This window comes from Sorex araneus, chromosome 6 (genome assembly GCF_027595985.1).
Source record: "Sorex araneus isolate mSorAra2 chromosome 6, mSorAra2.pri, whole genome shotgun sequence".
Classification (NCBI taxonomy): domain Eukaryota; kingdom Metazoa; phylum Chordata; class Mammalia; order Eulipotyphla; family Soricidae; genus Sorex; species Sorex araneus.
Window position 1 is genome coordinate 12,182,183 of NC_073307.1, and position 26,139 is coordinate 12,208,321.

Sequence of the window (26,139 nt, forward strand, 5' to 3'; positions counted from 1 at the left end):
AAGGAGTAGAGGAAGGGTTTTTGCTGTTTTCTAAAGAACAAACCTTATAAATATAAGAAATAAAGGTATCTCTTATATCTGTTCTGTTCATGATATTCTAAAAGAAACAGAAAGTTTTAGAGTTTTAACAGGAAGTTTTTAATCTGTAAACTGATGATGGGTTGGTTTTTGTCTTTTGTTTTCGCAAACTCAAATTTACAAAACCAACTAGTTAGGGTAAAAATCCAAAAGACTGTGGGGGCACAGCTCTGGGATCTTTTACTGAGAGAAAACGGAGCAGTCTGACTTCAGAACTCCTAAACAGAAAATGCTCTAAGAGACAGGTTCAAATAGAAGAAAAGGAGAGATCTCAGATTATAAATACCCCATGACTCAATGATTCATTGCAGCATGGAATGGATTTCTCTTTACACAAGAGTTCTGGGCTGGGGTCCACCTATTACAAAACACATCATCACTGGAGCTTTAAAAACAGCTTCTGCTTCATTCTTTTCAAGAAAGCACAGTCTCTAAAAACAATACTTGAATTATCTGTGTATTAATATTGAGCTGCCAGATCTGTTTATGTGACTTTATAATGTCCAGACCTAAACTCGGCCAATATAGCATTGAAATGTTTTGTCTCATAATTAAGGAGCACATTATTTTTTTTTGAAGCACCCAAATAATTACAGATAGATGGTATCATGTTGTCATAAACCCGCGGTGCTTTTTAAAAAGTCAGATGGGTTTAGGATCTATAATCTTTTGTAAGCGCTTTGGCTTTGCTTTAAAGAGAAGTATATTTGGAAGATCTTTAAGTGCCTAATAGTATGATAAACATGTTGCCCAATTCATTTTTTCAGATATGTTGCAGTTGACATTTAAGAGGGAAATCTTTTTACTGTATCATGTATTAGGCATCAGAAAATAAAAGTGTCAGGAAGTTCTTTGGCAGGTGTAGCACACGCAGGTTTAACTGTCTGGGATGATGTTTCTGTGTGCAGATCTCCGAGTGGGATAAATGAGACTTTGCTCCCTGAAGCTGGAAACCAAAACCACAAGCTTCTCACCCAGGAGGGGTATGTGGCAAGTACCACCCTGCAGATCCGACCGGCCACAGGCGGCCAGTGCAGAGAGTCCTCCAGCAGCCCGGCCCCACGCAGAACCCCCGTGGCCGAGGACGGAGAGAGTGGTCCAGACCGCTCGGGGAGTGTGGAAGAAGATGCCGCCTCCCCTGGGGCTCCCCACACTGTGGAATCCCGCAGAGGATGCTTCGCAGCCGAGACTCTCCTAAGCGGGGAGGCGCAAGCAGGGCGGCCGGGCTCTGTGGTTGAATTCCAGCTGTCCCTTCCCCAGGAGGGGCACAAGGGCTCCAGTGCCCCGGGGGAGGCTCCCCTCGAAGCTGAGAGATCTCAGTCTCCTGACCCAGACCCCACCGTCCAGCGTGACAGCTCTGTCCGCCTCCAGCCAGTGCCTGCCGAGGCGCCCCGGGGCCCTTCCCTGAGATCCAGCAAGACTATCCAGCTCTCGAGTGGCCCGGACTTGACAGCGATCCCGGACGGGGAGGCAGGCGATGTGGGGCTGTCGCGAGTGGACGTGATCCTCGACTGCTCTGCCAGGCAGCAGACGGAAGGGTACAGGCTGCAGGCAGGAAAGGGGTGTGTGGACTCTGCAGGGGAAGGAGGGCAGTCCGAAGCACCTCCTTCTCTGGTATCCTTTGCAGTCTCCTCAGAAGGCACTGAGCAGGGGGACGAGCCCCACTCGGAAAGGGATCACAGCAGACCTCACAAGCACAGAGCGCGCCACGCACGTAAGTCCTGCCTGGGAGTGACGGGGGGGTGGGGGGGCTGTAGCAAGGGACTTGGGCATTTGGGGCATTTGCTGCCACGTCCCCTGCATGGATCTTTCATTTGCAAAATTTCTTTTCTTAGCTTAGATTCTTAGATTCTTAGCTTAGATTCTCTCTCTTAAAGAAAATATGAATGCATGAACTGGCAAAGGCAAAATTGGGAAGAGTATCAGTTTCTGCATCACAAGCAGTACGCTTAAATTTTGTAGTAGATATAAATGCTTTTAATGTGCTTGCTTTTATCCCCCCCCCCCACCCCAATGGCACAGGAGCTGTTAAGGCAAATATTATTGTTCATGTGCCGGTTTGATTTGTCCCTGGGTGCTGTAATATTTCATGTTAAAATAGCATCTGAGAGTACCGAAGTCAGGGGGACCCTAAATTTATACGTCAGAAACTGTTGCATTTGCTACTATGAGTGAGTCTTCAAAGCTCAGGCTCCACCACTGATACTCAAAGCAGATCCTCTTTGGGAGAGCAGAAAAAGTCATTGTGCAGCTTGATGATGCTTGCAGAAGTGAGTTTGACAGACAAGGGCATATGGAATACAGAGCGGTTACATGATCCTCACCGTTTTGTAAGACTTCACTCGACTACAAGCGTTCCGTCTACCTTCTAGACACAGAAGTCAGATTCTGGGTCCATGTGGAGACAGTTAAATGTCTCTAAACCTAAAATGTATTTAAGTTCAAGGGATTTTAATGGCATTTTTTCTGTTACTCAGGAAAGCAATTGTAGAAAGGAGAGTAGAATAAAGAATGACCATTAGGTTTTATGACTTTCATTATTTTTTAAATGTCCCTTTATTTATTGAAAATTCTGGAATTTTACTTGATAATATAAATATTGAAAGGTGAAGTCACTTGATTGTATGACTAATACATGACAGCAATGAACATAGTAACTCAAATTAGTATCCAAAGTGCTATATACCTGAAGCTTACTGGAGCTTGAAAACTGATATTACTTTAATAAGAATTTATTTTCAGGCTGCAGAAGTAACTCAAAGGGCTGATCACATACTTTGTATGCAGGAAACCGCAGTTTGATCCCTGGGTGTGCATGGTCCCCAGGGCCACTGAACTGGGAGTGACCCCTGAGCATAGAGCCAAGAGTAGCCCCTGAGCACTACTGGGTGTCACGCAAAATGAAATGATAATAACATTTTTAAAAAACTTATTTAACATTTTTGAACAAGTGGAGATAGCACCGAATGACTAGTGTGCGTGCTTTGTCTGCAGGCGGCCCAGGTTTGAGCCCTGGTACCGCCTGGAGCACCACCAAGCTCCTAGCCGGGACTCGCCCCAAACACTGCCAGATGTGACCCAAACACCAAAAACTGAACCAAGCCAGACGCAAAACACCACAACCAACAACCAGTTTAAATAGAAGAAATATGCCGAGCTTGTCGATGTCTTTTAATTTAGAAAAGGGAGTGTGAGTCCTCCAATCCCACCCGACATCACATACCATGCCTCGCACCCATTGTAATTCCTTTCCGAGCATATTTTTAGCGTGACCATTTGTAGCTGTTTTGGCACGCGCTGCTAATCATTCCTTGCACATGAAGCATCTGTACGCATCCTCACATTTATAGCATATTAGACACGTGTGGGAAGCAGCACTCACATACTTCATATGTCGCCAGTGAAGTCAGCAGTGCCCGTGCAACTGTGACTGTCAGTTTCCTCAGTTGTATAACACTAATCAGAAAGGAATCACCTTCAGGGACTCGGGGCCAACTTTTCACTATTTTTCTCTAGATAAATATTGACCCTAATTTTGTTTTAAGAAATGATCCCTCTAATTGCATTTTATCTTTAAAAAAAAATACTAAATCTGATGTTTTCCAGTGACAGCAACACCTCACTTTCAAGCATAAAATAGAGCAAGATTTTTTGGAAATTTTTATTTGTTTTGAGGCGTTTAGAAATTTTGTGTGATCCATGATAATACGATTAGTGGATGGTAAAATTAAGTAGCTGCCAACTCATTTTTTCAGAATGAGAATGTAATTTAAAATTTAAATGGAAATTATATTTTTGAACTCTTAAATATTTTTTAAATATTTTAAAACGTATAATTTCTGCATCAGATTTTTACCCAGTTTTTTTTTACCAGTGGTATAATTTTTAAATTTCCCCAACATTTGCAATTATTCTTTCTATATCTAAAGAAAGATATAGAAATCTTTTTTATTATTTGCTATTATTATTTTATTATTTATTTGCTATTATTTCCAAAATCAGAATATATATATAAATCCTTATATAAATAATAGTGTGGCCAAGATTTCTTGTACATATTCACAATGATCTAATATTCTGGCTTATTATTGATTCAGTACCTTCAATTGGTATTCATCCAGTGTTTAAAAATTTATAAAAATTAAGGTAGATGTGAATAAACTTTGATGGGTGTCAGAGTTTTTAAAAGGAATTTAAATATTTAAATTCCCACCCACACGGCAGAGCCTGGAAAGCTCCCCGTGGGGTATTCAATATGCCAAAAACAGTAACGATAGGTCTCATTCCCCTGACCCTGAAAAAGCCTCCAATCATTGGGAAAGACAAGTCAGGAGAGGCTGCTAAAATCTCAGGGCTGAGTGTAATAGAGACGTTACTGGTGCCCGCTTGGGTAAATTGACGAACAACAGATGACAGTGATACAGTGAAAGTCATTACATTTCAAGCATGTAGGTACTTGACATTTTCTCACCTTGCAGTTTGTTTGCTTTATATCTTTGGCAACACCCGCAGGTGCTCAGGGGTCACTCATGGTGATGCTTAGGGGACCACAGGCTGTGGGAACAGAACCCTGAGAAGTTCACGCTCCAGCCCGCTGAGCTACTCTCTGGCCTTTGGTTTGGGTTTCCGGTTCTGGGAGCCTGTGGCAGCGTGCGGGTCTCCCAGGGAGCTACGCAGGTCCTGTGGGACCCGAAAGCAAACTTGGGGTCTTGTCCATGCCAGCTTCCGCTCTCTAAAGTATCCGTATTGGCTTTTTCCCCCTAATACGGAGCAACAGAGTAGACCTTGTTTTTCAGAAAGGATTTAAATTATTTCCTTTTCAATTTTGATTGCATCTTGGTTGCTGACATTCACCGAGCAGTGCTCAGTGCTGAAATGTAAGGCTGTTTGGGGAGATGGATTGTGAAACTTCCCAGTCAGCACTGAGAATGCCAGTTCTCGTGAGCAAGTGAAACGGAGATTCCCAGAGTCCTCTCCCTCTTGTTGTGTGTTACTAGAGGAGGAAAATCTTGGAAGCAATTAAGATTCCTCCAGAATTCAGCAGCTTGCTTTGCATGCAGGAGACCCGGTCACCAGGGGTCATGCCCCAGCTGGCAGTGGCTCCCAAGCGGGACCAGATGGGGCCCCAAAAGGACGAATCATAATTTGGTGGCTTCTTTCCACAGAGCCTGGGGTTCTGGGGTGCTCCAGAGTCCGCTCCAACACCATCCTCAGTGTCACTTTTCTCCTCTCCTCTCCCTCAGGGCTCCGGAGGTGTGAAAGCCTATCGGAGAAGCAGGTGAAAGAAGCCAAGTCTAAATGCAAAAGCATCGCTCTCCTGCTCACAGACGCCCCGAACCCCAACTCCAAGGGGGTGTTGATGTTTAAGAAGCGGCGGCGCAGGGCCAGGAAATACACCCTCATCAGCTACGGGACCGGGGAGCTGGACCGAGGGGCGCGCGGGGCGGAGGAGGGGGAGGAGGAGGAGGGCGACCCCGAGGCCGTCTCTGACGTGGCCTTCCTGGGTGCCAGCGAGTCGGAGGTGGACGAGGAGCTCCCCTCGGACGCCGAGGGCAGCAGACACGCCGTGACCTTCGACTGGGACTCCGGGCTGGTGGACATCGAGAAGAAGCTGAGCCGGGGCGACAGGATGGAGACGCTGCCGGACACCGCGGGCAAGGGGGCCCTCATGTTCGCCAAGAGGAGGGAGCGGATGGACCAGATCACAGCCCAGCAGGAGGAGGAGAGGGGGGGCGGCGTGCCAGAGGCCGCCCCGCCCGGCGGCCTGGGCACCCTCACTCCGTCGTACCAGCGGAAGGAGGAGCGCGCCGTGAGCGTGCAGAGCTCCGTGAACAAGAGCTACATCGAGGTGGCGCAGGGGCTGGGCCACATGCCGCAACAGAATGGCTTGGGCGCGCTGCCCGAGACCCCAGAAGCCCACCGGATGCTGCCCATGAACAGAACGGCCAAGCCCTTCCCGGGGGCCGGCCACCAGCCAGTGGCCCCCTTCTCCCCCACCCGCAACGTGACCAGTCCCGTCGCGGGCTTCCCCGCCCCTCCGCCCTACTCTGCAGTCACCCCGCCCCCGGAGGCCTTCTCCCGAGGGGTTCCGAGTCCCACCGGGGGCCCGGCGCCGCCCCCTCCCTGGCCGCAGCCTGCCCCCTGGTCCCAGCTGAGCTTCTACGACGCCCCCGAGCGCATCGCCTCCCGGGACGAGAGGATCGCGGTGCCAGCCAAGAGGACCGGCATCCTGCAGGAGGCCAGGAGGAGAAGCACCACCAAGCCCATGTTCACGTTCAAGGAGCCCAAGGTGAGCCCCAACCCCGAGCTCCTGTCGCTGCTGCAGAACGCAGAGGGGAAGCGGGGTGCCGGCGCCGGCGCCGACTCGGGCCCCGAGGAAGACTACCTGAGCCTGGGCGCCGAGGCCTGCAACTTCATGCAGGGCGCCTCTGCCAAGCAGAAGACCCCGCCGCCCGTGGCCCCGAAGCCCGCAGTCAGGTCATCCCCGTCCCAGCCGCCGACTCCGGTCTCTCCAGTCTGGGCGCCAGGAGGAGCCTCCACCCAGCCTCCAGCCTTCCCCACGCCCAGCCCCTCGCAGGGCATCGCGGTCTCCTCGATCAAAGTCACCCCGCCTTCCTACCCTCCAGCCAGGCCCGCGAGCGTCCAGAACCTGGCGGGTCCCTTCCCGGGCCCACAGGCGGCGGTGGCCAGTCAGCATTACACACCCAAGCCACCAGCCGGCCCCACCCCGACAGCGAACGCTGCCGCTTACGCCGCGTCGGTGGGACCGTCCAACGAGCTTCCAGGAATGAGCGGGAAAGGAGCCCAGCTCTTTGCCAAGCGGCAGTCCAGGATGGAGAAGTACGTGGTGGATTCCGACACGGTGCAGGCCCACGCGGCCCGCGCGCAGTCCCCCACCCCATCGCTTCCTGCCAGCTGGAAGTACTCGTCCAACGTCCGGGCGCCTCCTCCCATGGCCTACAACCCCATCCACTCGCCCTCCTACCCACTGGCTGCTCTCAAGTCACAGGGCTCGGGCCCGCAAGCTGCCAAGACGAGCAAGAAAAAGGGCAAAAAGCCCCTCAATGCCTTGGATGTCATGAAGCACCAACCGTATCAGCTCAACGCATCCTTGTTCACTTTCCAGCCACCCGATGCCAAGGATAGTCTCCCCCAGAAGTCAACTGTCAAGATCAGTTCCGCGCCGGCCATGGCCATGAAGCAAGCCCTCCCTCCACGGCCGCTGAGTGCCAGCTCACCCACTCACGCGCAGGCCTCGTCCGTGTACTCTGTGCCAGCCTATAGCTCCCAGCCTGCCTACTTCGCAGAGGCCAGCTCCCCGGTCAGCGCCTCCCCAGTGCCCGGGGCCCTTCCCACCTCTCCGAAGCAAGGATCAGCCTCACCATCTTATTTTGTGGCACCGAGGCCGAAGTTCTCAGCCAAGAAAAGTGGTGTCACAGTTCAGGTGTGGAAACCGTCAGTGGTGGAAGAGTAATGTGGTAGCTTATTGCCCTCTTTGCCTGAACTGAATTGTTTGCAGTGTCCCTTGAGTCCCTGAAAATGCCTAGCGAGTCCACAGCTTACTTAATTTCAGATGTCACCTCCCATGCTGGGTCCAAGGAGCGTAATCGTTTTTTTTTTTTTTTCTTTTGAATGAGTCAAAAATCTAACTCAGGTTGCCTTTAAAAAAAAAAAACCTACTTACTTCCTTGACACTTCGAAAACCCCAGGGCACCCCCAATAGACATATGCAACTGTGTTAAGTAAGCGGGAGATGTAGGATTTATATTTGAACCACAAGAAAGACAGTGATCAGTGTTATCAAGCATTAGGACATAGCCTTTGTGTAACAAAGCAGCTGTGCTTATACGGTACAGCTTCAAGTGCAGTGAAAATGTGACATGCATGGGCCGGAATTGCTTTGTTACGGCCTATGTTAGATCAGACGAAAGAACTCTGTGGAGGAAGGGACGCAGCCCTGGTCTGTCACCCCCAACCACGCGTTTGCTATCTCAGCAAAGATGCCGTGGGATTGCTGGAAATGCATAGTCTTTAGAGCGTGGAGCAGAATGAAGAGGTGTTCATAATTCCTGCACACTTGTTTTGCGTTCGCTTCCTTGCCAGGGACTTTACCCATTTTGACTGACTTCAGGAGACTTCAGACAGTGAAGCTGACAGAGCAAGCAGGGCAGTTATCCTGAGAGACTAGTTCTGTCCTCCTTCCCTTCTAACGCCAGACACTGAGAAAATCTCCAGTTGCCAGTGATGCCCGAGGTTCGCTTATCTCAGTGGAGGCGGGTGGTAGAGCCGAGCGAGAAGGCGTCGTGTCTAGGGAAGGAAGCAGGCTGCAGGGAAAGCTAGGCCCGAGGGCTGTGTCTGACACGAACCCCTGGCACCTGGAGGCTCAGAGCACCTGAGTAGATGCGCTTGGAACCCACCTCGCACCTTTCTTTCCTTGGGTTGGTTTTGCTTTTTGAGGACGGCTTCTCACACTAATCATTGCAATGGTCTTCTTGCGTCTTTACTTGAGTATTTATATTTGACGGACCAGGAGGATTCAGGCAAGGTTACCTTGTAAATTCGGAATGGTCCCACACTGTGCGGTTATGCGGCTGGCTAAGAAGGTATCCATGCCATTGACAGTAACCCTGAAGACCTTTCTTATGTCTCTCTTAAGTCCAAGTCTGACCAACCATGGAAAGTAGTCAATGTAGAGATGCACAAAACGATTTGACAGCTCCAAGGAAAGCTACCAAGAAAATACAGGAGATATATTCAGAGACTTCTCATGAAAGTTGGCCTCTCTTGAGGGTAGATGGTACTATTTTAGCCCTCCAAAAATACCTGTATTCCTGTTCTTTTTTTTTCTGCTGTCACTGTCGATCTGCTATGTATTTTTCACTGTCCTATTAAAATATTACTTCTGTATCTGTTCATGCCTTAATTTTACAAAAATCTCCCTGTGGGAAGCTGTTCTGACCTGTCATTTTCCTGACATTTCTATTGCTCCCCAAACCTCTGAGTTTCCTCTTTGTGAGCTTATCCATTTCTGTGTTTGTTGTCAAATTTCGAGCTGTAGGTGTTTCTAAAACATAACACACCAAGAGGAGAATTAAGTCAGCTACAGAACAATGGGGCCCATTCTTTGGCTTTTGTTCTGGCAAAGCTGCCATTGCCTTTAGTGGCAATTTACCTAGAGGTTACAACAGGATGTACTGGGTCTCTTATTTGCCTTTTTGGGAAATCAATTAGGAAGATTAATTCAGGATAAAGGAAAAAGCAGTCTCCCCATTATATAACACTATTGTTTATATCACTTGTTCCCTGCAAAGGAAATCCATTGAAGCTGTGTATTTTGCATTCTTTTCTCATAGAACAACCAAAAAAGGCGTCTTGAGGTGAAGCAGGAAAGGAGATCTTTTTTTTATAACTTTGCATTCTTAACATAGTGTTTAAAGAACAGCATGAATTAGAGGAAAGATAATGCAACACAAGGTTCCTAATGTGAGGTCATCGGTTCAAAAGTGGCCTGAGCTGGTAATGACCCAGAAGTGGCTTGTGGTGGGTAGGAACAAGAAATGTTTTCCGCCTGTTTCCCTTTGGACAGGTGGCGGTCTTAACAGAGCGCTGTTTAGAGCTGGTGACCAAAGACACAACTAGCCTGACTGGGACTGTCCCTGGGTTCCCCGGGTGTTCAAGGCATTTGCAGCAGGGACTGGGAACTGGTGTCATAAGTGTCATCTTGAACCATCGAGTCCCACATTCTGGGGTGGGGGTTATCCTCCAAAATTGTGCCCCTCTAAGTCTAACCATCCCCTGATATGAAGTCCCAGGGGAGATGGAAGAACCAGGCCAGCTCCTGGACCTCTTCTCCGCACCCAAGGGGAGGCGGCTAGACACTTGACCCATGTTTGCCGTCTGAACTGTATCGCCTCTCCAGTGGGAACGGTGGAAATGACGTCAGCATGCCAGGTGGCGTGTTAAACCTCCTGACCTCAGCTTCCCTCCCTTCGGGCACATAACAATTCGGGGGCCACTGTTTTTATTGTGGTGACGGTGCTGGTCATAAGTTTGGAGGAGTCAGTTTTGTTTATAATCTTCAGCACCCTGCCTCCTCCCTCGTCCTTTGGTAGCTTAATTTTTTTTTTCTTTTTGTGTCACACACGGCAATGCACAGGGGTTACTCCTGGCTCTGCACTCAGGAATTACTCCTGGCGGTGCTCAGGGGACCATATGGGATGCTGGGAATCGAACCCGGGTCGGCCGCGTGCAAGGCAAACGCCCTACCTGCTGTGCTATCGCTCCAGCCCCTGTTAGCTTAATTTCTAGGCAAAGTCAAGTCTTCTGTTTTCAAGGAGGAGCAGGGCCATACCCAGTGATGCCCAGGGGCTCCTCCTAGCTCAGTGCTCAGAGTTTGCTCTCTGCGGTGCTCAGGGGTCGGGCAGTGCAGGCATCAAACTGCATCATGCACCCCAGCTCCTGGAGCTACCTCTGACCCGAAGACAAGTTTCTCATCCACAGGACAGCAACAATCATTTCTGAACGTGTTCTGGTCCAAGCCTTAGGTACTTGCTCCTGGGGAGGGAGGAACCACCGCATAGTTTACACGCTCTGGAACAGAAAATAAAGTGGAACTATACACAGATACTGACAGACTGAAGAACCTTATGCATATTTCTTTCTATAAGTTTCCCGCCCAATAATGTCTCCCTGCACACATTTCCTCCGTGGCATGAATGCTGTGCCCCTGGTGGCAGGAACAGCGTGTCTGCTCTCGGAGCAAGGGCACTGTGGGAATAGAAGGATGGTGCATTCCCTGCAGTGCGGCAGCAGACAGCAATGTAGTCTTTATTTTTCAAATACATAGTGGGACTGGCTTATTACACATAAATTATAGTAAAAATACACACACAGATAACAACTCCTGCAGGCATTTTTTTTTTCAAAAGGGACTGACCAACCATAAAATTAAATACAATTAAAACTTACTTTTTTTTCACACAATATTAATTTCTGTTCTGGTTGGTTATTATAGAGGATAAAAATTCTGAAGGATGACAGGATTTATAGTATGATTAATATTAAGAATGCAAGCACCCACAGGGAGAGTCCGAAAGAAATGGCGATGATAAAGTCACATCCCTGGGAAGACTGGGAATCAGAGGGTTGTCACTTTAAGTTGATAATGTTCACACTTTTATCTCGAGCATTTCAATAGACATGAAGTATTGATTCAGGGCTTGGGAGGATCCCAGTTTTTACATTTGGGCTCCTCAGTCATAATTCGCACTATATTGGGCATAATATAATTTCTAAGATCCGTTGGGCCTGTCATCCAGAACATGCAAATATTTGTACTCGAACATGTCTAACATCAGTGACTATAACATGCATCTCATTGAATCTTTACAAGAAACTGCACACTGTAATGATAGGATAACTGTAATTTCTTTCAGACTTTCAGATTTGCTAATCTCTTTCCTGAAGTGGGCAGCATCAGGCAAGCCTCTTGCACTACTCAGCCCAAACTCTGGCAAGAGGCTCCTGAATATGTAAAAAGTACTAGTGGTCTAAAGGCAGGAGCTAATGCCAGGGGGCCACGGTCCTTTTACAGCTGTAGATCAGAGCGCTATGAAGCTCGTTTTGCTGCAGAGAATTTGCGGACCCTCTGACCCTGACAATTTGACAGGAAACCCATACAGAGCCTAAGAAGACCGTGGCTATTGGCATCTCAGTTGGGATCTGATCTTTCCAGCTGAAAGCCTGGCTGGGTTTCGTGCCGTGCAGGTACTGTGTTTTTGCCGGGTGGCTAGGGAAAACCCCGGCAGCTCTCCCTCTCACTGCCCGCATTCAGTGGACTCCAGCCGCTCGCCCACCCGGGGTAGCTTCGTCATGCCATGGGCTGACGAAGGAGGAAACAAGGACCACCAGGCTGGTTGGTGATCAGCTGCCATTTATTCCGTTCTCCCCATGTGCCTGTTCCAGTCTCACTAAGCTCCCCCTCCTGGTCTCACACTGCCCCTCATTCCCGTCTCCTCCAGTCTCTCCCGCTCACCTCCCCGCGCTCCCTCTCACAGTCACGTCTCTGTCTCTCCACGCGCCTGCTCCTGCATTCTTCCCCTACATTCTTCTCCCTCTGACCCCCTGCTCGTCTCTCCGTGCTCCATCTTGCTGCCCTGGACTCTCTCTCGTCTATCTCCAACTCCCCGCACTGGGGGAAGACACCACACCCATCCCGTAGCACAGTCAACATATCAGAAGCCTTTGCCAATCAGGCTCCAGGGCAGAAATACCACCTAGGTTTCTCCTCTCCTTAGTCCAATAATTTAATTAACATCTTAATTAACATCTTAATACTACTTCTTATCCCTTCACATTTTTCTATAGATACTGAATGAGTTTGGGCTGGAGCGATAGCATAGCGGGTAGGGTAGTTGCCTTGCACTCGGCCAACCCGGGTTTGATTACTCTGCCCATCTCGGAGAGCCCGCAAACCACTGAGAGTATCCCGCCTGCACAGCAGAGCCTGGCAAGCTACCCGTGACATATTGGATATGCCAAAAACAGTAACAACAAATCTCACAATGGAGACATTACTGGTGCCCCCTCGAGCAAATTGATGAACAATGGGATGACAGTGCTACAACGCTCCAATACTACTTCTTTTTTTTTTTTTTTGGTTTTTGGGTCACACCTAGCGATGCACAGGGGTTACTCCTGGCTCTGCACTCAGGAATCACTCCTGGCGGTGCTCAGGGGACCATATGGGATGCTGGGATTTGAACCCGGGTCGGCAGCGTGCAAGGCAAATGCCCTACCCACTATGCTATCACTCCAGCCCCCAATACTACTTCTTAGTATTAGTTATTTTGTATGGACACAGTAAGAGATACACTGAGCTTGTTGGGTGGCTCTTCTGGGGATATCTCGTTATAGATCTCAGACTACAGTGCTCAGACCAGTTTAATCTTTCCTAACCTTAGCAGGGTCCAAATCTAGTTATTACTTTTTGGATCATGACAGAATTTGTCCATGACCACACTCTTAACTTATAGTTAAGTATTATGGCACTTTGGCCAGGCCCATTTCGATGCCGGAGTAGCTCACCGCTTGCCCTGGGCCCATCCAGTCCCTCGTTGGGGCCCTGCTTTTAGGGTTCTAGGACGTAAGGCAACTGAGGCTTAAGTCAAGAGAGCAGATGTCCAGGAGGTAGTATTATTTGGAGTCAACTCCCAAGTTACTGTCTTGGGATAGCATTAACTGTTTTCCTGTGTCTATACGAAAAGGACACCACTCTGAATGAACTGTGCAAAGGACTTAAGGAGAAGAGAAAAAAACAGTATTTACAAGTCAACAGAGTCTGATCAGAAGGCAAAGGTAATTGACAGGTTGGGGAAGCAGAGCACAGAGAAAGGAGTTGCAACTAAATAGAGCACTGTGATGGGAGTAACCCAATAAATCTAAGCTCCCTGTAGCAAGGCAGAAAGGAAAAACCAATGTTATCCTACAGGTTGCAAGGGCAGGAGTCTGCCAGGACATTCTGCAGGTGCGTTTCCACATTTGATTGCTATTTTGTTGGTACCTTCGGCCCAACAGGAAAGGATTTGGAGTCCTGGTCCTTCCAAAGAAGCCGTGTTTCTGAAAGCGAAGGGCTTCCGGAGGGAAGCAGTGGGCTCAGAGATCTGATTTGCTTCATTTGTTTTGGAAGTTTTTGTGGGTTCGTGAGAAATATTTGTAAACTCTGAGAGCCCACATTATTATATTCCCAGAAGTACTGATCCTTCTTGGTCTCCTGTCTCCGTACCACTGGGCTCGGGGGGACACGAAGACTCAGGTCACACTTCAGCGATGCTGAGTTCATCAGCAAGTATTCTGGGAAAGAGCAGAATTGAATTCTTTCCTAGACTTCCCACCAGGGCTGGCCAGGGGCCATATAGCAAACCGATAAATTCCCACAGGACACAAACACCCGACTTAAAGAGCAAAATTGGAATTTAAAAAAATGGAGGCCAGTTCCTGTTTCTCCCTCTTTGTTTTCTTTTGAGGGAGCACCCATCCCAGACCAGTGAAAACCAGCCTCCAGTGAGGACCATCCTTTCTTTGATGTTAACCAGGTACAGCCAGTTTTCAATTAAATATATATATATGTATATATATATATATATATGTTTCTACAGTATATGTATGTGAGCTGTAAATTACTATTTGGCACTTAAAAATCACAGAACTAACTACTCAAAAGCAGTTGAGTAAAGATAAGTTTAAAATGATCAAGTCTCAGGGGCTGGGAGGGAGTGTAAAGTCAGGGACACGTGCCACTTAGTCCACAGAGGAGCCTAAGCATCACCAGGTGCGGCCTGTGGGGCCCTAAGAACTGCTGGGGTGCCCCGGTGTGGTCCCTCAACCTCAGGGCCCAAGCAGCACCCCATCCTTTGGCCCCCACAATCAGCCATCCAGTCTGGTTGTCTGAGTATTAGTAGATGTGATCTCCAGGCAACTGAGCACTGCATTTAAACACACACACACACACACACACACACACACACACACACACACACACACACACGATCCTGGCAGACATTTCTCAGATTTCTGATTTTCTCAAAGGCTTGCCTGCTTATAATAAAAGATATCACATGTGTAGAGAGAAACCTTAGGCTTCTCTCTGCATAGAATATTTTTAAAAATGAGAATGGAGGGTGATTCTAAATATAAAACTCCTCATATGTGTTCCTCTGTTTACTTGTTCCTGACTTGCTTGTCTAGATTCTGTGTATTTTCACTGGTGAGATACACAGAGATGATGTGCAGGGGCTGGGGCTATGACGCAGAGGGCAGGAGCCCTGGGTCCGGAGCCCTGACACCACGGGGTCCCCAGAGAACTGCCAGGGGTGGGTTCCAAGCACCAGCAAGGGCGGTTCCTCCCACAAACTTATCAGCAGACCAGGGACATAGCTCAGGGGATGGAGCACAGGCTTAGCATGTCCAAGGCCCTGGGTCTGGTCTCCCGTACGCTGCATTCCTCAAGCATGACTGGGTGTGGCCTGATGTCCTCTGAGGTCCACCACCTCTAGCACTAAAATATCAGACCTGTAGTGCCAGACCAGATACCCCCAAGAATTGCCTGAAAGCCCCCAACACTGCTAGATATGGCCACTATACAAATAATCACAAGGATACACTTGCCCATCTGTGTAAAGATAATATTCAAGTGAAGGCAACACTGAAATTTTTCCGGGAAGAACCTTGCTTTCACAATCCTTCCTCCTGAGCGCCTTACTAACTAACTAGCAATATTTTGTTTATGGGCAAAGCAATCAAAGACTTGTAGTTGACTCTGACTTGAAAAAAAGAAACACAACAAATGTTTTAGGGGGAAATGGGGAGAAGTAGGAGATATTCTTCTAGGAGCATATATTAAAAAGCAAAGTGTTGGGGCTGGAGTGATAGCACAGCGGGTAGGGCATTTGCCTTGCACACGACTGACCCCAGTTCGATTCCCAGCATCCCATATGGTCCTCCGAGCACTGCCAGGAGTAATTCCTGAGTGCATGAGCCAGGAGTTACCCCTATGCATAGCCGGGAGTGACCCAAAAAGCTGGAAAAAAAAAAAAGCAAAGTGTTGTCGTTTTCAGGAGACACTTTAGAAACCAGAACATTTTCAGTGTCTTTATTTGGTAGAATAATCTGTTCTAAAGGCCTAAGTCATGATGACATGGATGGAACAGAAGCATTTAGACCGCCTGGAGACCTGAGGAAAAGGCAGGCAGCAGGGAGGAGGCAGATATAAGAAGTTTCTATCTAAGCCTTTTTTGTTTTTTGGTTTTTGGGTCACACCCGGCGATGCACAGGGGTTACTCCTGGCTCTTCACTCAGGAATTACCCCTGGTGGTGCTCAGGGGACCATATGGGATGCTGGGATTTGAACCCAGGTCGGCCGCGTGCAAGGCAAACACCCTACCCGCTGTGCTATCGCTCCAGCCCCTCTATCTAAGCCTTTTTAACCCACAGGCCTTATGAGACGGGTACCAGCGTTGTCCCCAGGTTTTCGGTCATCGGTGGTCCTAGGAGGCGCAGAGGCTGGATAACTTGCCCGAGATCACACTGTGTGTGGGTGTAGCCCTGCAGGTCCCAGGCACTGCCAGGGTTGTTCTGGTTTTCTCAGCTTTGCAGAGCCGAGATGGAACCACATTGTTGGGCCTTCACCTTGAACTGCCAGCCCAGTGAGCTGGGCACTCACCAAGAGAGGGTCTGCCATCCTAGAGCACCACCTGGGACACCCTGGAAGTCAAAAAAACAAACAAACAAACAAACAAACAAACAAAAACCCTCTAAAACTATGTTAGCATCATAGATGTGTGAAAATGCATTTCAGAAAAAGAAGCATCTGTTTTATAGGAAAAATGATGATACAGTGATTTTGCAGTGATTTTTTTTTTTATTAGAGTTCTCCAAATTCTTTTCCTTTTTTGGATGAAAGGTGATTCCCATGGGTAACAGGGAGCACCTTTTTAAAACAATAAAATGAAACCAAAGTCTCTGTGTAAAAGAAAATCTCCCTTTGGCTTTGTGCCCCTCTGTACCCCAGGGAACTTGTTAAATAGGTTTTGAGTCAGTACTCTCCATGACTGGCAAGTGAATCAATTATATCTTGAGATATTTAAACAGAAATGATCCTAAACAGAATAATGGCTGAGAAATGCACACATTTTTAGCCTGCTTCTAAAAATACCCTTAAATACTCTTAAAGAGTAGTTGTCACTGGAACTGGAACGCCAAGTTCCTGAAGTCCCTCTCCACTGGGCACGTGTCCATGCTGGACATGCACAAGGCTTTCCCTGGAAGACTTCTGGCTATTTTTGTCAAAGTCTTCCCAGCATGGACTATTTGCACTCAGGGCTTTTTTGAGTGTCCCCCAGCCCCTACCTCCACCCCCCAATAACAATAATTTATTGGTTTTTAAAAAAATTATTATTTGGGGCTGGAGCAATAGCACAGCAGGTAGGGCATTTGCCTTGCACACGGCCGACCCGGGTTCGATTCCCAGCATCCCATATGGTCCCCTGAACACCGCCAGGGGTAATTCCTGAGTGCAGAGCCAGGAGTAACCCCTGTGTATCACCGGCTGTGATCCGAAAAGCAAAATATATATATATATATATATATATATATATATATTATTTTTTGAACATTTCTCCTGAGAAACTACTGTAATGAATTTCAAGCATGGGTCTTGAAAATTCCCATCCCCAACTCCAAGAAAAGGAAATGTGCTCTTGGCAAAAGCCCTCAGTAGAATTGCAGGGCTTCTGTCTTTTCATTAAAGTGCAGGGGCCAGAGGCTGAGCGGACGGTGCACAAGACTGGAATGCAAACCTGGGGTGTGTGGGTCCAGCCCTGCACGGCAGGCCTCCGAGCATGGCTAGCGAGCTACCCCCTAAATAATATAAATAAAACAAGTTTATCTTTTAAAAAGGCATTAACAGCAAGAGCACGTGCTTTACATGCAGGAGTCCTAGGCTCGGTTCTTGGCACCTTGTGGCCCTGGAAGCACGGCCAGGAGTGGTCCTGAGGACTACCAGGTGTGGCCTCAAAATAAAAGCAAACAAACGTTTAAAACCAGGGGCCAGGGAGAAACACATGCCGGGCTTGCTCAAGGTCCCAGATTGGGTTCCTGGCATCACGTGCCCTCCCAGCACCCCTGACTGAACTGCCAGGCTTGCAGAACTATTAATACTAAGTATTGCTGGCAGTAACTCCTGCCCCCTGCACAGTCCCGGGGAAGGTCTCCTCAGCCCCCAAAATAAACACTATGCAAAGAAGAAAACTCTTAGAGGCACTAATGTAGTGAGAGTTAAGAACGCTTAGTCTAGTCTGGTAGCCTTGAAAATACGTAGTAGTCATCCCCAAATGCAGTAGGTACAGTAATAATCCCACTTTCCTGATGAGAAAACAGTGGTTAGAACTGCAAGGAAACTTATCTACACTGTTGGGATTAACATCCGGGACCGATAGTGAAGCTGCCAAGCTAGACAAGAAATACCCCAGATGAAAGAAGAGGCCCGCGAGAGTACTTTCTAAGGTGGACTCTACCTGCCAAGCCTGGGAGTGACTCCAGAGTTCCCTTCCACCTTCTGAAGTAAAGTAAACAACATCGGGAAATCTTAGAATTTGCTAACCCCAGTGACACATTCGTAACTAAGGAGCTGGTGGAGGAACGCTGTTGCTGTTATTCCTGTGTCTGTGCTTAAAACTCGACCTATAGTGAGGTGCCTAACAGTTACCGGGGAATGCACCCAGGATGCCGGAGACCAAGCACTCTTCCGGCCAACTCCTGTGCTCTATGGCCAGCGCTCTACTAGTTTACACCAGCTGTTTTAAGCGGAAAGAGTGGTGATGAGGAGCAAAGTCCTCCTTTCAGCAGCAACAACCAGGAAAATATCCTTCCCCCACCTCCATTTTTTTTTAATTAAAAAGGAAAAGACGGGAATCCATTTAGGGGAAGCAAAGGGCGATCATTTCTCTTTCTTTCTTTCTTTCTTTCTTTCTTTCTTTCTTTCTTTCTTTCTTTCTTTCTTTCTTTCTTTCTTTCTTCCTTCCTTCCTTCCTTCCTTCCTTCCTTCCTTCCTTCCTTTCTTTCTTTCTTTCTTTCTTTCTTTCTTTCTTTCTTTCTTTCTTTCTTTCTTTCTTTCTTTCTTTCTTTCTTTCTTTCTTTCTTTCTTTCTTTCCTTCTGCGTCACACCCAGCAATGCTCAGGGGTCTGTGCTCAGGAATTACTCCTGATGGTGCTTGGAGGCCCATATGAGATGCCAGGGATTGAACCCGGGTCGGCCGCCATGTAAAGCAAATGCCCTACCCACTGTACTATTGTTCTGACCTGTTGATCATTTCTTTAGTGAATTCCCAGCTAACTTGCAGGCACACCAAGCATCCAATCCACATTTTGTAGTGAAGGAGACCTACAAAATGCCTCAGACTCCCAGGCCTGGCTCTTGCTTGTTGGGAAGCTTTAGGGAAAAGTCACATACTTCCTGTGTCTCAGTCCCCTCAGCAGAAAGGTGGAGAGATCCTGACAAGTTGTGAAGAGGAAATGAAAAAGTAGCTGGCACATAGCAAGCATTAATACTGCAAAGAGAGCCACCATATCAAAAATATCCAAGGAGATACACACACACACACACACACACACACACACACACACACACACGTTCTTTTGTGATCTCTACAAATGCAGTTTCAGTGTGGGAAATCTTCTGCACCTGGGAGAGATAAAAGCAGAGGCAAAGTTTGTGTACATCTCACATAAACATGAGAGGTTGATTTCTGGAATCTTTGAGAGACCTTGTGTCCGTCTGTATTTTTCTGCATTCAGTCCATCATTCCATATTTTGCTTTTTTGTCTTTATCCACTGACTAGCGTCGCCGTCGTGGGTCTGAGAGATGGGTTTGGGGCTCCATGGAGACCGGTTCACCGTGTTCTTAGTTTACTTGGGTGTTTGTTTTGGGAGCCCCGCCCGGTGGTGCTCGGGAATACTCCTGCTTCAGCATTCAGGGGTCTTTCCCGGTGGTGCCCAGAGAATCAGGCGGGAGCAAACGGATTTCGGGGAGATGTTGACCCAAGATTCCCACCTGGAAAGTCTGCGCTCCTGCCCTTTGAGCTCTCTCCTGGCCCCTGACGCCCCTGATTCACGGTGTCTGTATAAAGCCACCTCTGCTTCCAGACTCTGCCACAAAGGGACTTTGTTCAGATCAAAGCACCCTTATGACGTGGGAGTGGAGTATGCTGAGCCATAGAAAGAGAATTCGTTTATGGGGAGACACGGTCATAAATGAGATACGTTCTCCAAATAGGAGGGGAGGTGTCCCGAGCAAGGTGCTCGTGGGGTCTGAGACCGAACGGGCGCAGCACGGAAGAGGCCGGGCTCCTCCTGGCTCCTCAGCCTGGCTAACTGCAGGTGCGGCGGACAGCTGCTCTCCCTCCGCCCAGCGTGGTCCGGGACAAAGGGTCAGCAACCTGGCCTCTCCCGAGTAATTGATCCCCTCGCCCGAGAAGCATGATCCATTTTCAAAAACAGCAAGAGTGAAACCTCGGTCTGAGCACAACAAACTCCCAGCTCTCGGGGCGAGGGATGCAAACAGTTCTCAGAAGCCGAATGACTGACGGAGGGAGGAATGTAAAATTCTAGTTGCTGTTTAGACCCTGGGGAATTCTTGAGGGCTTTCTGATTCTTCCAAAAGTCTTCTGAGTCAGAACCACGAGTGTCAGAACTGGTCTTGGAGAACAAAAGAGAAATAAAAATAAAAGTCAGAACCAGCTGCAGTTCTGAAAATTTTATCTAAATCCCAAAAAGCTTTGGTTTCATGACAGTTAGATTACTTTAGTTTTTCTTTGTGTGCCAGTGAAGGACATTTTTCTTTTAAAAAGGGAAAAAACAGGCAGGTCTTTCTCTCTCATGTTATAGTATTCAGTAGTTTTTTATTTCTCCACGCATATCTCAGATTGATAAAGAATATTCACATAACCATCCTCTAAGGCTAAAGATTGAGCAAAGTGAACTAATATAAGCACAGGGTGTGTGTGTGTGTGTGTGTGTGTGTGTGTGTGTGTGTGTGTGTGTGTGTGTTAGGTTGTTGTGGTCTCATACATGCATGGAAATCCCTGACAACATAATTCTCCAAGTATAATGTTAGTTCTTCCATGTTTTTTAAGGATTCATTTTAGAATCACACCTGGTGATGTTTAGGGGCTTCCCCCCAGCATGGTGTTTAGGGGTCACTCCCATCAGTGCGTGAGAGGCCACACAGAGTCAGGGATTGGGCTCCTTCAAGCAAAGTCTACACTTCAATCAGTTGAGCTTTCTCCCTGGTTCACAATCGGAGGATCTTACAATACCACATTCGGAGTTATCAAGAGTCTGACCCACTGGGTTGCTGGTTAATTTTATCAGATGCTTCTAATTATAATTCACTGTATCACTGTCATCCCATTGATCATCGATTTTCTCGAGTGGGCCCAGTAGCGTCTCCATTCGTCCTAGCCCTGAGATTTTAGCAGCCTCTCTTTACTATGCAATTATAATTCTTTATGTAATTCTTTATATAATTTGTTGTTTTATATAAACTAAATGGGCTGGAGGCATAGCACAGTGGTAGGGCATTCGCCTTGCATGCCGCCGACCCGTGTTTGATTCCTCCACCCCTCTCGGAGAGCCTGGCAAGCTACCGAAAGTATCGTGCCCACATGGCAGAGCCTGGCAAGCTACCCGTGCTGTATTCGATATGCCAAAAACAGTAATAATAAGTCTTGCAATCAGACGTTACTGGTGCCCACCCGAGCAAATCGATGAGCAACGGGATGACAGTGACAGTGACAGTGATATAAACTATATATGGACTCATTGAATTTTTCAAATTCTGCATCACATCAAAACGTCATAGCTCATTGCAGGTGATACTAGTGAAGAATGAAACAAAATATATCACATAAAGCTTTTGGTTTCATACTCTAGTTCACCAAGAAGGTTTCCTTTATATGCCGTGCTTTTGTTCTAGCAAACGATTGCCTTGATAGTATCCTGACACAGTTTTCCAACTTTAGCTCCAAGGGACTGAAGACCCCCTGGCCCTACTCTAATCATTGGGATTCGGTCAGAAAATTTTTTGTAACATACATCCCAGGTGGTCCTGATGAAAAAGAATTGTGAATCACACTTCAAAAACACTTTTCTAATACATAAAGCACTTGTGCCAAATTTATGCTTTAAAACCCAGCTCTTCCAGCCAGGGTCAGCCAGATTACTGCTCCCGGTTTCAAATGCCTGCATGCCTTTGTCATGGGAGAAGGGTTTAGAAGCCGGGACTTGATCCCAGAGGCCCAGGAGGTGGCAGCAAACTCGCTTCTCTCTCACAAAGTCCTTCCCCAGGCAACTAATTTACTCCGAACATTCTTTTAAATTTAAGGATCACATAAAAGAATACAGAGAACCTAGAGCTGTGATTTTATCTGACCCCCTGCTTCTAATCAAGGCAGAGAATAAGGATTTTAGGAATAGAATGATACACTTTTATCATCAAGAAAAGGGAATGTACAAAGTCCCCTGGCTGCGTTGTTCTTATCTCTGGGGAAAGGGGGTTGAATGACTTCCCTTGGCTTCAGGACAGTAAGGTTCTGTTATCTCCAATCAAAAATGTGCCTCCTAATAACTAACTTAAATCTCCCTGGCAGGAATCAAAACATTCTTATTTGGGTTTGTAGGCTAACGGAGGATTCTCAAACCAAATTTGAGTGCTAATTAGCTTTTGGACATGAAAACAAATATGATTGGGGAAAAAGAAATTTCAGAACCAAAGAGAAGTTCGTGTACTTTATTACCCATAGAGGAAAAGTGCCATTTTTTTTTTTTTTATTTAACGCAACAAGTAAGCAAAGAGTGTAGTGGATTGACAAATCGTTTAATCAGTCAGAGGCAGTTTAAAAAAAAAAAAAAGAACAAAAAAAAAAACCCTGAGTGGACAGAACAAAAGGACCAGGTAGACCTGCTGAGTAACTGCTTTGATCCCACCACGGGGATTGTTCTCAAGCTTTTGACGCCCTCAAGTTTATTTCTAAAACTAAAAAGGAGGGGAAAGTGCCTGGAAGTTCTGTAATATGAGATAGATGTTTGTATGGTCACCAACAGGAGGAAAGGTCCTCAGGAGCTAGGATATTTGAGGAAGTGTGGTGTGGAAAAGAGTTAGGAATCATGGATGGAAGTTATAGGGTAGGAAATTTCCATTCATCTTCAGAAAACATCAAAAACCTGGTGGGAAGAGATAAGAAGGAACTAACATATATATACAAACATAGGACATATAAAAATGAACACAGTAATTCATAGAAATCTCACATATATGATAAAAACTCATTTTTTTAAAAAACACTATTAAAAACACTTTTTATCAAAACACTTTTTAAAAACACTCTTTATTCTTTTTTATGCAGAAAATTCATTTTATTTTATTCTATTTTTTTATTTTTATTTTATTGAATCACAATGAAAAAAGTTACAAAGCTTTCAGGTTTAAGTCTCAGTCATATAATGATTAAACCCCCATCCCTTCACCAGTGCACATATTCCACCACCAAGAACCCCAATATACCCCCCTCCCATTCCCACCCCCCCACCTGAGTGGCTAACGATCTTCACTTTATTATCTATACTTTGAACACTTTCAATACTTCAACAGAGAACTCACTATTATTATTTGGAATTTTCCCCCAACAATCAAACCTGCTGAAAGGCATCATTTGATAATTTGTTTTCCATTGCTGAGAACGGAGATGATATGAGCTGTTACGACCGCATGGTTTTTGGGTTTCTGATATTTTAGCTCAGTTCACAGTCTAGATGCATTTCTATAAGAAGCTGCTTGGTGCAAAAATGGGTTAGTAGACCTCCCGGATCATAGTCTTTAAGGAGCAGAGGGGCCATCTCCTGCACAGCTGCTCCGGATCTCATCTGGGCGGAGAGCATGCCAGTAACAGCCCCATCCCATGATCTCCTGCACGTGTTTTTTTCAAAACACTTTTTAAAAACACTTTTTTTCAAAAACACTTTTCTAATACATAAAGCACTTGTGCTGTTGTCCCATTGTTCATCGATTTGCTCAAGTGGGCACCAGTAACGTCTCCAGTGTGAGAATTGTTACTGTTTTTGACATATCGAATATGCCACAGGCAGCTTGCCAGGCTCTGCTGAGCGGGAGGGATACTCTCGGTAGCTTGCTGGGCTCTCCGAGAGGGATGGAGGAATTGAACCCGGGTCGGTTGAGTGCAAGGCAAAAGCCTCCCCGCTATGCTATCACTCCAGCCCAAATATGACTTTATTTCTATCTAAAGTATACACTTTTAATTACAAAAAAAAGGGGGGGGGGAAAGACGAGGGAAATGTCTCAAGTGCCAGGAATGGTGGACAAGGTCTGAATATTTGACTCCCAGCACTGTGTGCCAGCAGGATCCCAGGGGCCTCAGCGACACTGCGGGGCCCCGGGATGGAACCACCTTGGCCTGGTTGGCCTGTCTCTCCAGGAATCGCCCCACCCCGCCCCCGCCTCCCAGAGCACTGCTTTGCCAACCAAAATGAGAGGGAAAAAGAAGGAAGATGCATAAGAAATAGTAAAACAAGACTTTCAGTTTCTTTCCCCATCATTTCACCATCACTATATGTTCATCCTGTTCAGTTAAAAATGCACGTTTTCGGGGCTGGAGCAATAGCACAGCGGGCAGGGCGTTTGCCTTGCATGCGGCCGATCCGGGTTCTATTCCCAGCATCCCATATGGTCCCCTGAGCACCTCCAGGAGTAATTCCTGAGTGCATGAGCCAGGAATAACCCCTGTGCATCACCGGGTGTGACCCAAAAAGCAAAAAAAAAAAAAAAATGCACGTTTTCCATTTTATAAAATCATGTTAAATATATCTTGTATTCATACAGGAAACTCTTTTATAAAAAGATCCATTTAAGAATTTATTGAATACTAGTTATTTAAGTACTTATTGAGTAACTTGGACCCTACTTAACTTGAATTTTGTCATTATTTTGTTCTGTTTTTCAAACTTCTAAATAAGTCACTGAACACCGTTAGCCATTGTCTGAGTCAAAATCCTGCCCTGTACAAGGTACATGACTATTATCAAGGCATCCTGGTGATGTCACATTGTCATTATTTCTTATCTGGACTTTACTTCTTACGCAAATGAGGTGGTCTAGGCTGACCTGCATTTAGCCACTGGTTGTAACATCAGAGTTGCATTTCTTCTGGGACTCTCTAGCCCACAATGGTTAACTGTAGGAAAGCCTCCTGCCTGCCTTAAGCCCTTTAGATAATAGAATTGGTAGATAACTTTCCTCATAGCCAAAACAGATATTCTTGCCTTGGCCACTGACTGCCCACATGCGCTTCTAGGTGGTCCATGATCAGATAATTACATTCTCTCTCTCTCTCTCTCTCTCTCTCTCTCTCTCTCTCTCTCTCTCTCTCTCTCTCTCTCTCTCTCTCCCCCCTCTCTCTGTCTGTCTGTCTGTCTGTCTGTCTCTCTCTCTCTCTCTCTGTATGTGTGTGTGTGTGTGTGTGTTGAACCCAGGGCCCCCCTCACTCAAGGCAAGTGCTTTACTGCTCAGCTCAGTTCCCAGCCCTACTAATTATATTCTCAAAGGAATGTACCTGCATTAGACTTCTTTAGGATGAAATCAGCCAGGTGAAGAGCAAAGGTGGAGCTGAGAAAAACAACCATCAATAGGAAAATCTGTTAGAAAGTATCTCGTCATATTTAAGAGACAGATGAGAGGAACTCTTATACAAGTCGGAAGTCTTTTTCACAGAAAGATGATCTCAGGACATTGCTGTTTTCATCTTTTCCCTAGTATTAAAAAGAAAAGAGCTGCTCAAGAATTTGAGAAATACATATCACTGATAAACATCTTTTCTTCTCTAGCTCTCAAAACATATTTATGAGGGCCTAGATATTTTGGGTGTTTGCAGCATACATCTTTTATCTTTTTGGGGGGTAGGGGTGGGGGATTGTTGAGCCATACCTAGCAGAGCTCGAGTTGCTATCGGCTCAGCACTCAGAAACGCCTGGTGGGCTCAGAGACCATATGGTATGGCCGGGGTGGGGGGGTGGCAGGTGTGTGCAAGGGAAGTTTCCTACCTGCTGTACTGCTGTACAATCTCTCTGGCCCCTATCTTTTATCTTTGATAAGACTGTTTATCCAAAATGGCTTAGAGGGTTGCTTTGGTTCACTTAAGGCCTTTGACCTATGACCTATGAGCTGACCTATAAATTCATCTATTAATTTCCATGAATTGGAGCTGGAGCGATAGCACAGCGGGTAGGGCGTTGGCCTTGCACGCGGCTGACCCAGGTTCGAATCCCAGCATCCCATATGGTCCCCTGAGCATGGCCAGAGGTAATTCCTGAGTGCAGAGCCAGGAGTAACCCCTGTGCATCGCCAGGTGTGACCCAAAAAGCAAAAAAAAAAATAAATAAATAAAAAAAAATTTCCATGAATTGAAACTAAAAGTGAAAAAAAATAGTGATTGAAT

The 26,139-nt window shown here is 46.8% G+C and overlaps 1 protein-coding gene across 3 annotated transcripts in view; it reads left to right on the forward strand.

Moving 5' to 3' along the window:
* The window catches only part of SYNPO2 (synaptopodin 2), a 177,839-nt gene that overhangs the window by 139,229 nt on the left and 12,471 nt on the right, over positions 1–26,139 (forward strand). For 2 of the 3 annotated variants that reach the window (XM_055143374.1, XM_055143375.1), the window contains exons 3-4: positions 987–1,792; positions 5,322–8,985. In XM_055143374.1, coding sequence (XP_054999349.1) covers positions 987–1,792; positions 5,322–7,552 — 3,037 coding nt within the window. In that variant the 3' untranslated portion in view covers positions 7,553–8,985. Of the gene's footprint in view, positions 1–986; positions 1,793–5,321; positions 8,986–26,139 lie in introns of those variants that run through there. The other variant, XM_004612723.2, reaches the window with a different exon arrangement.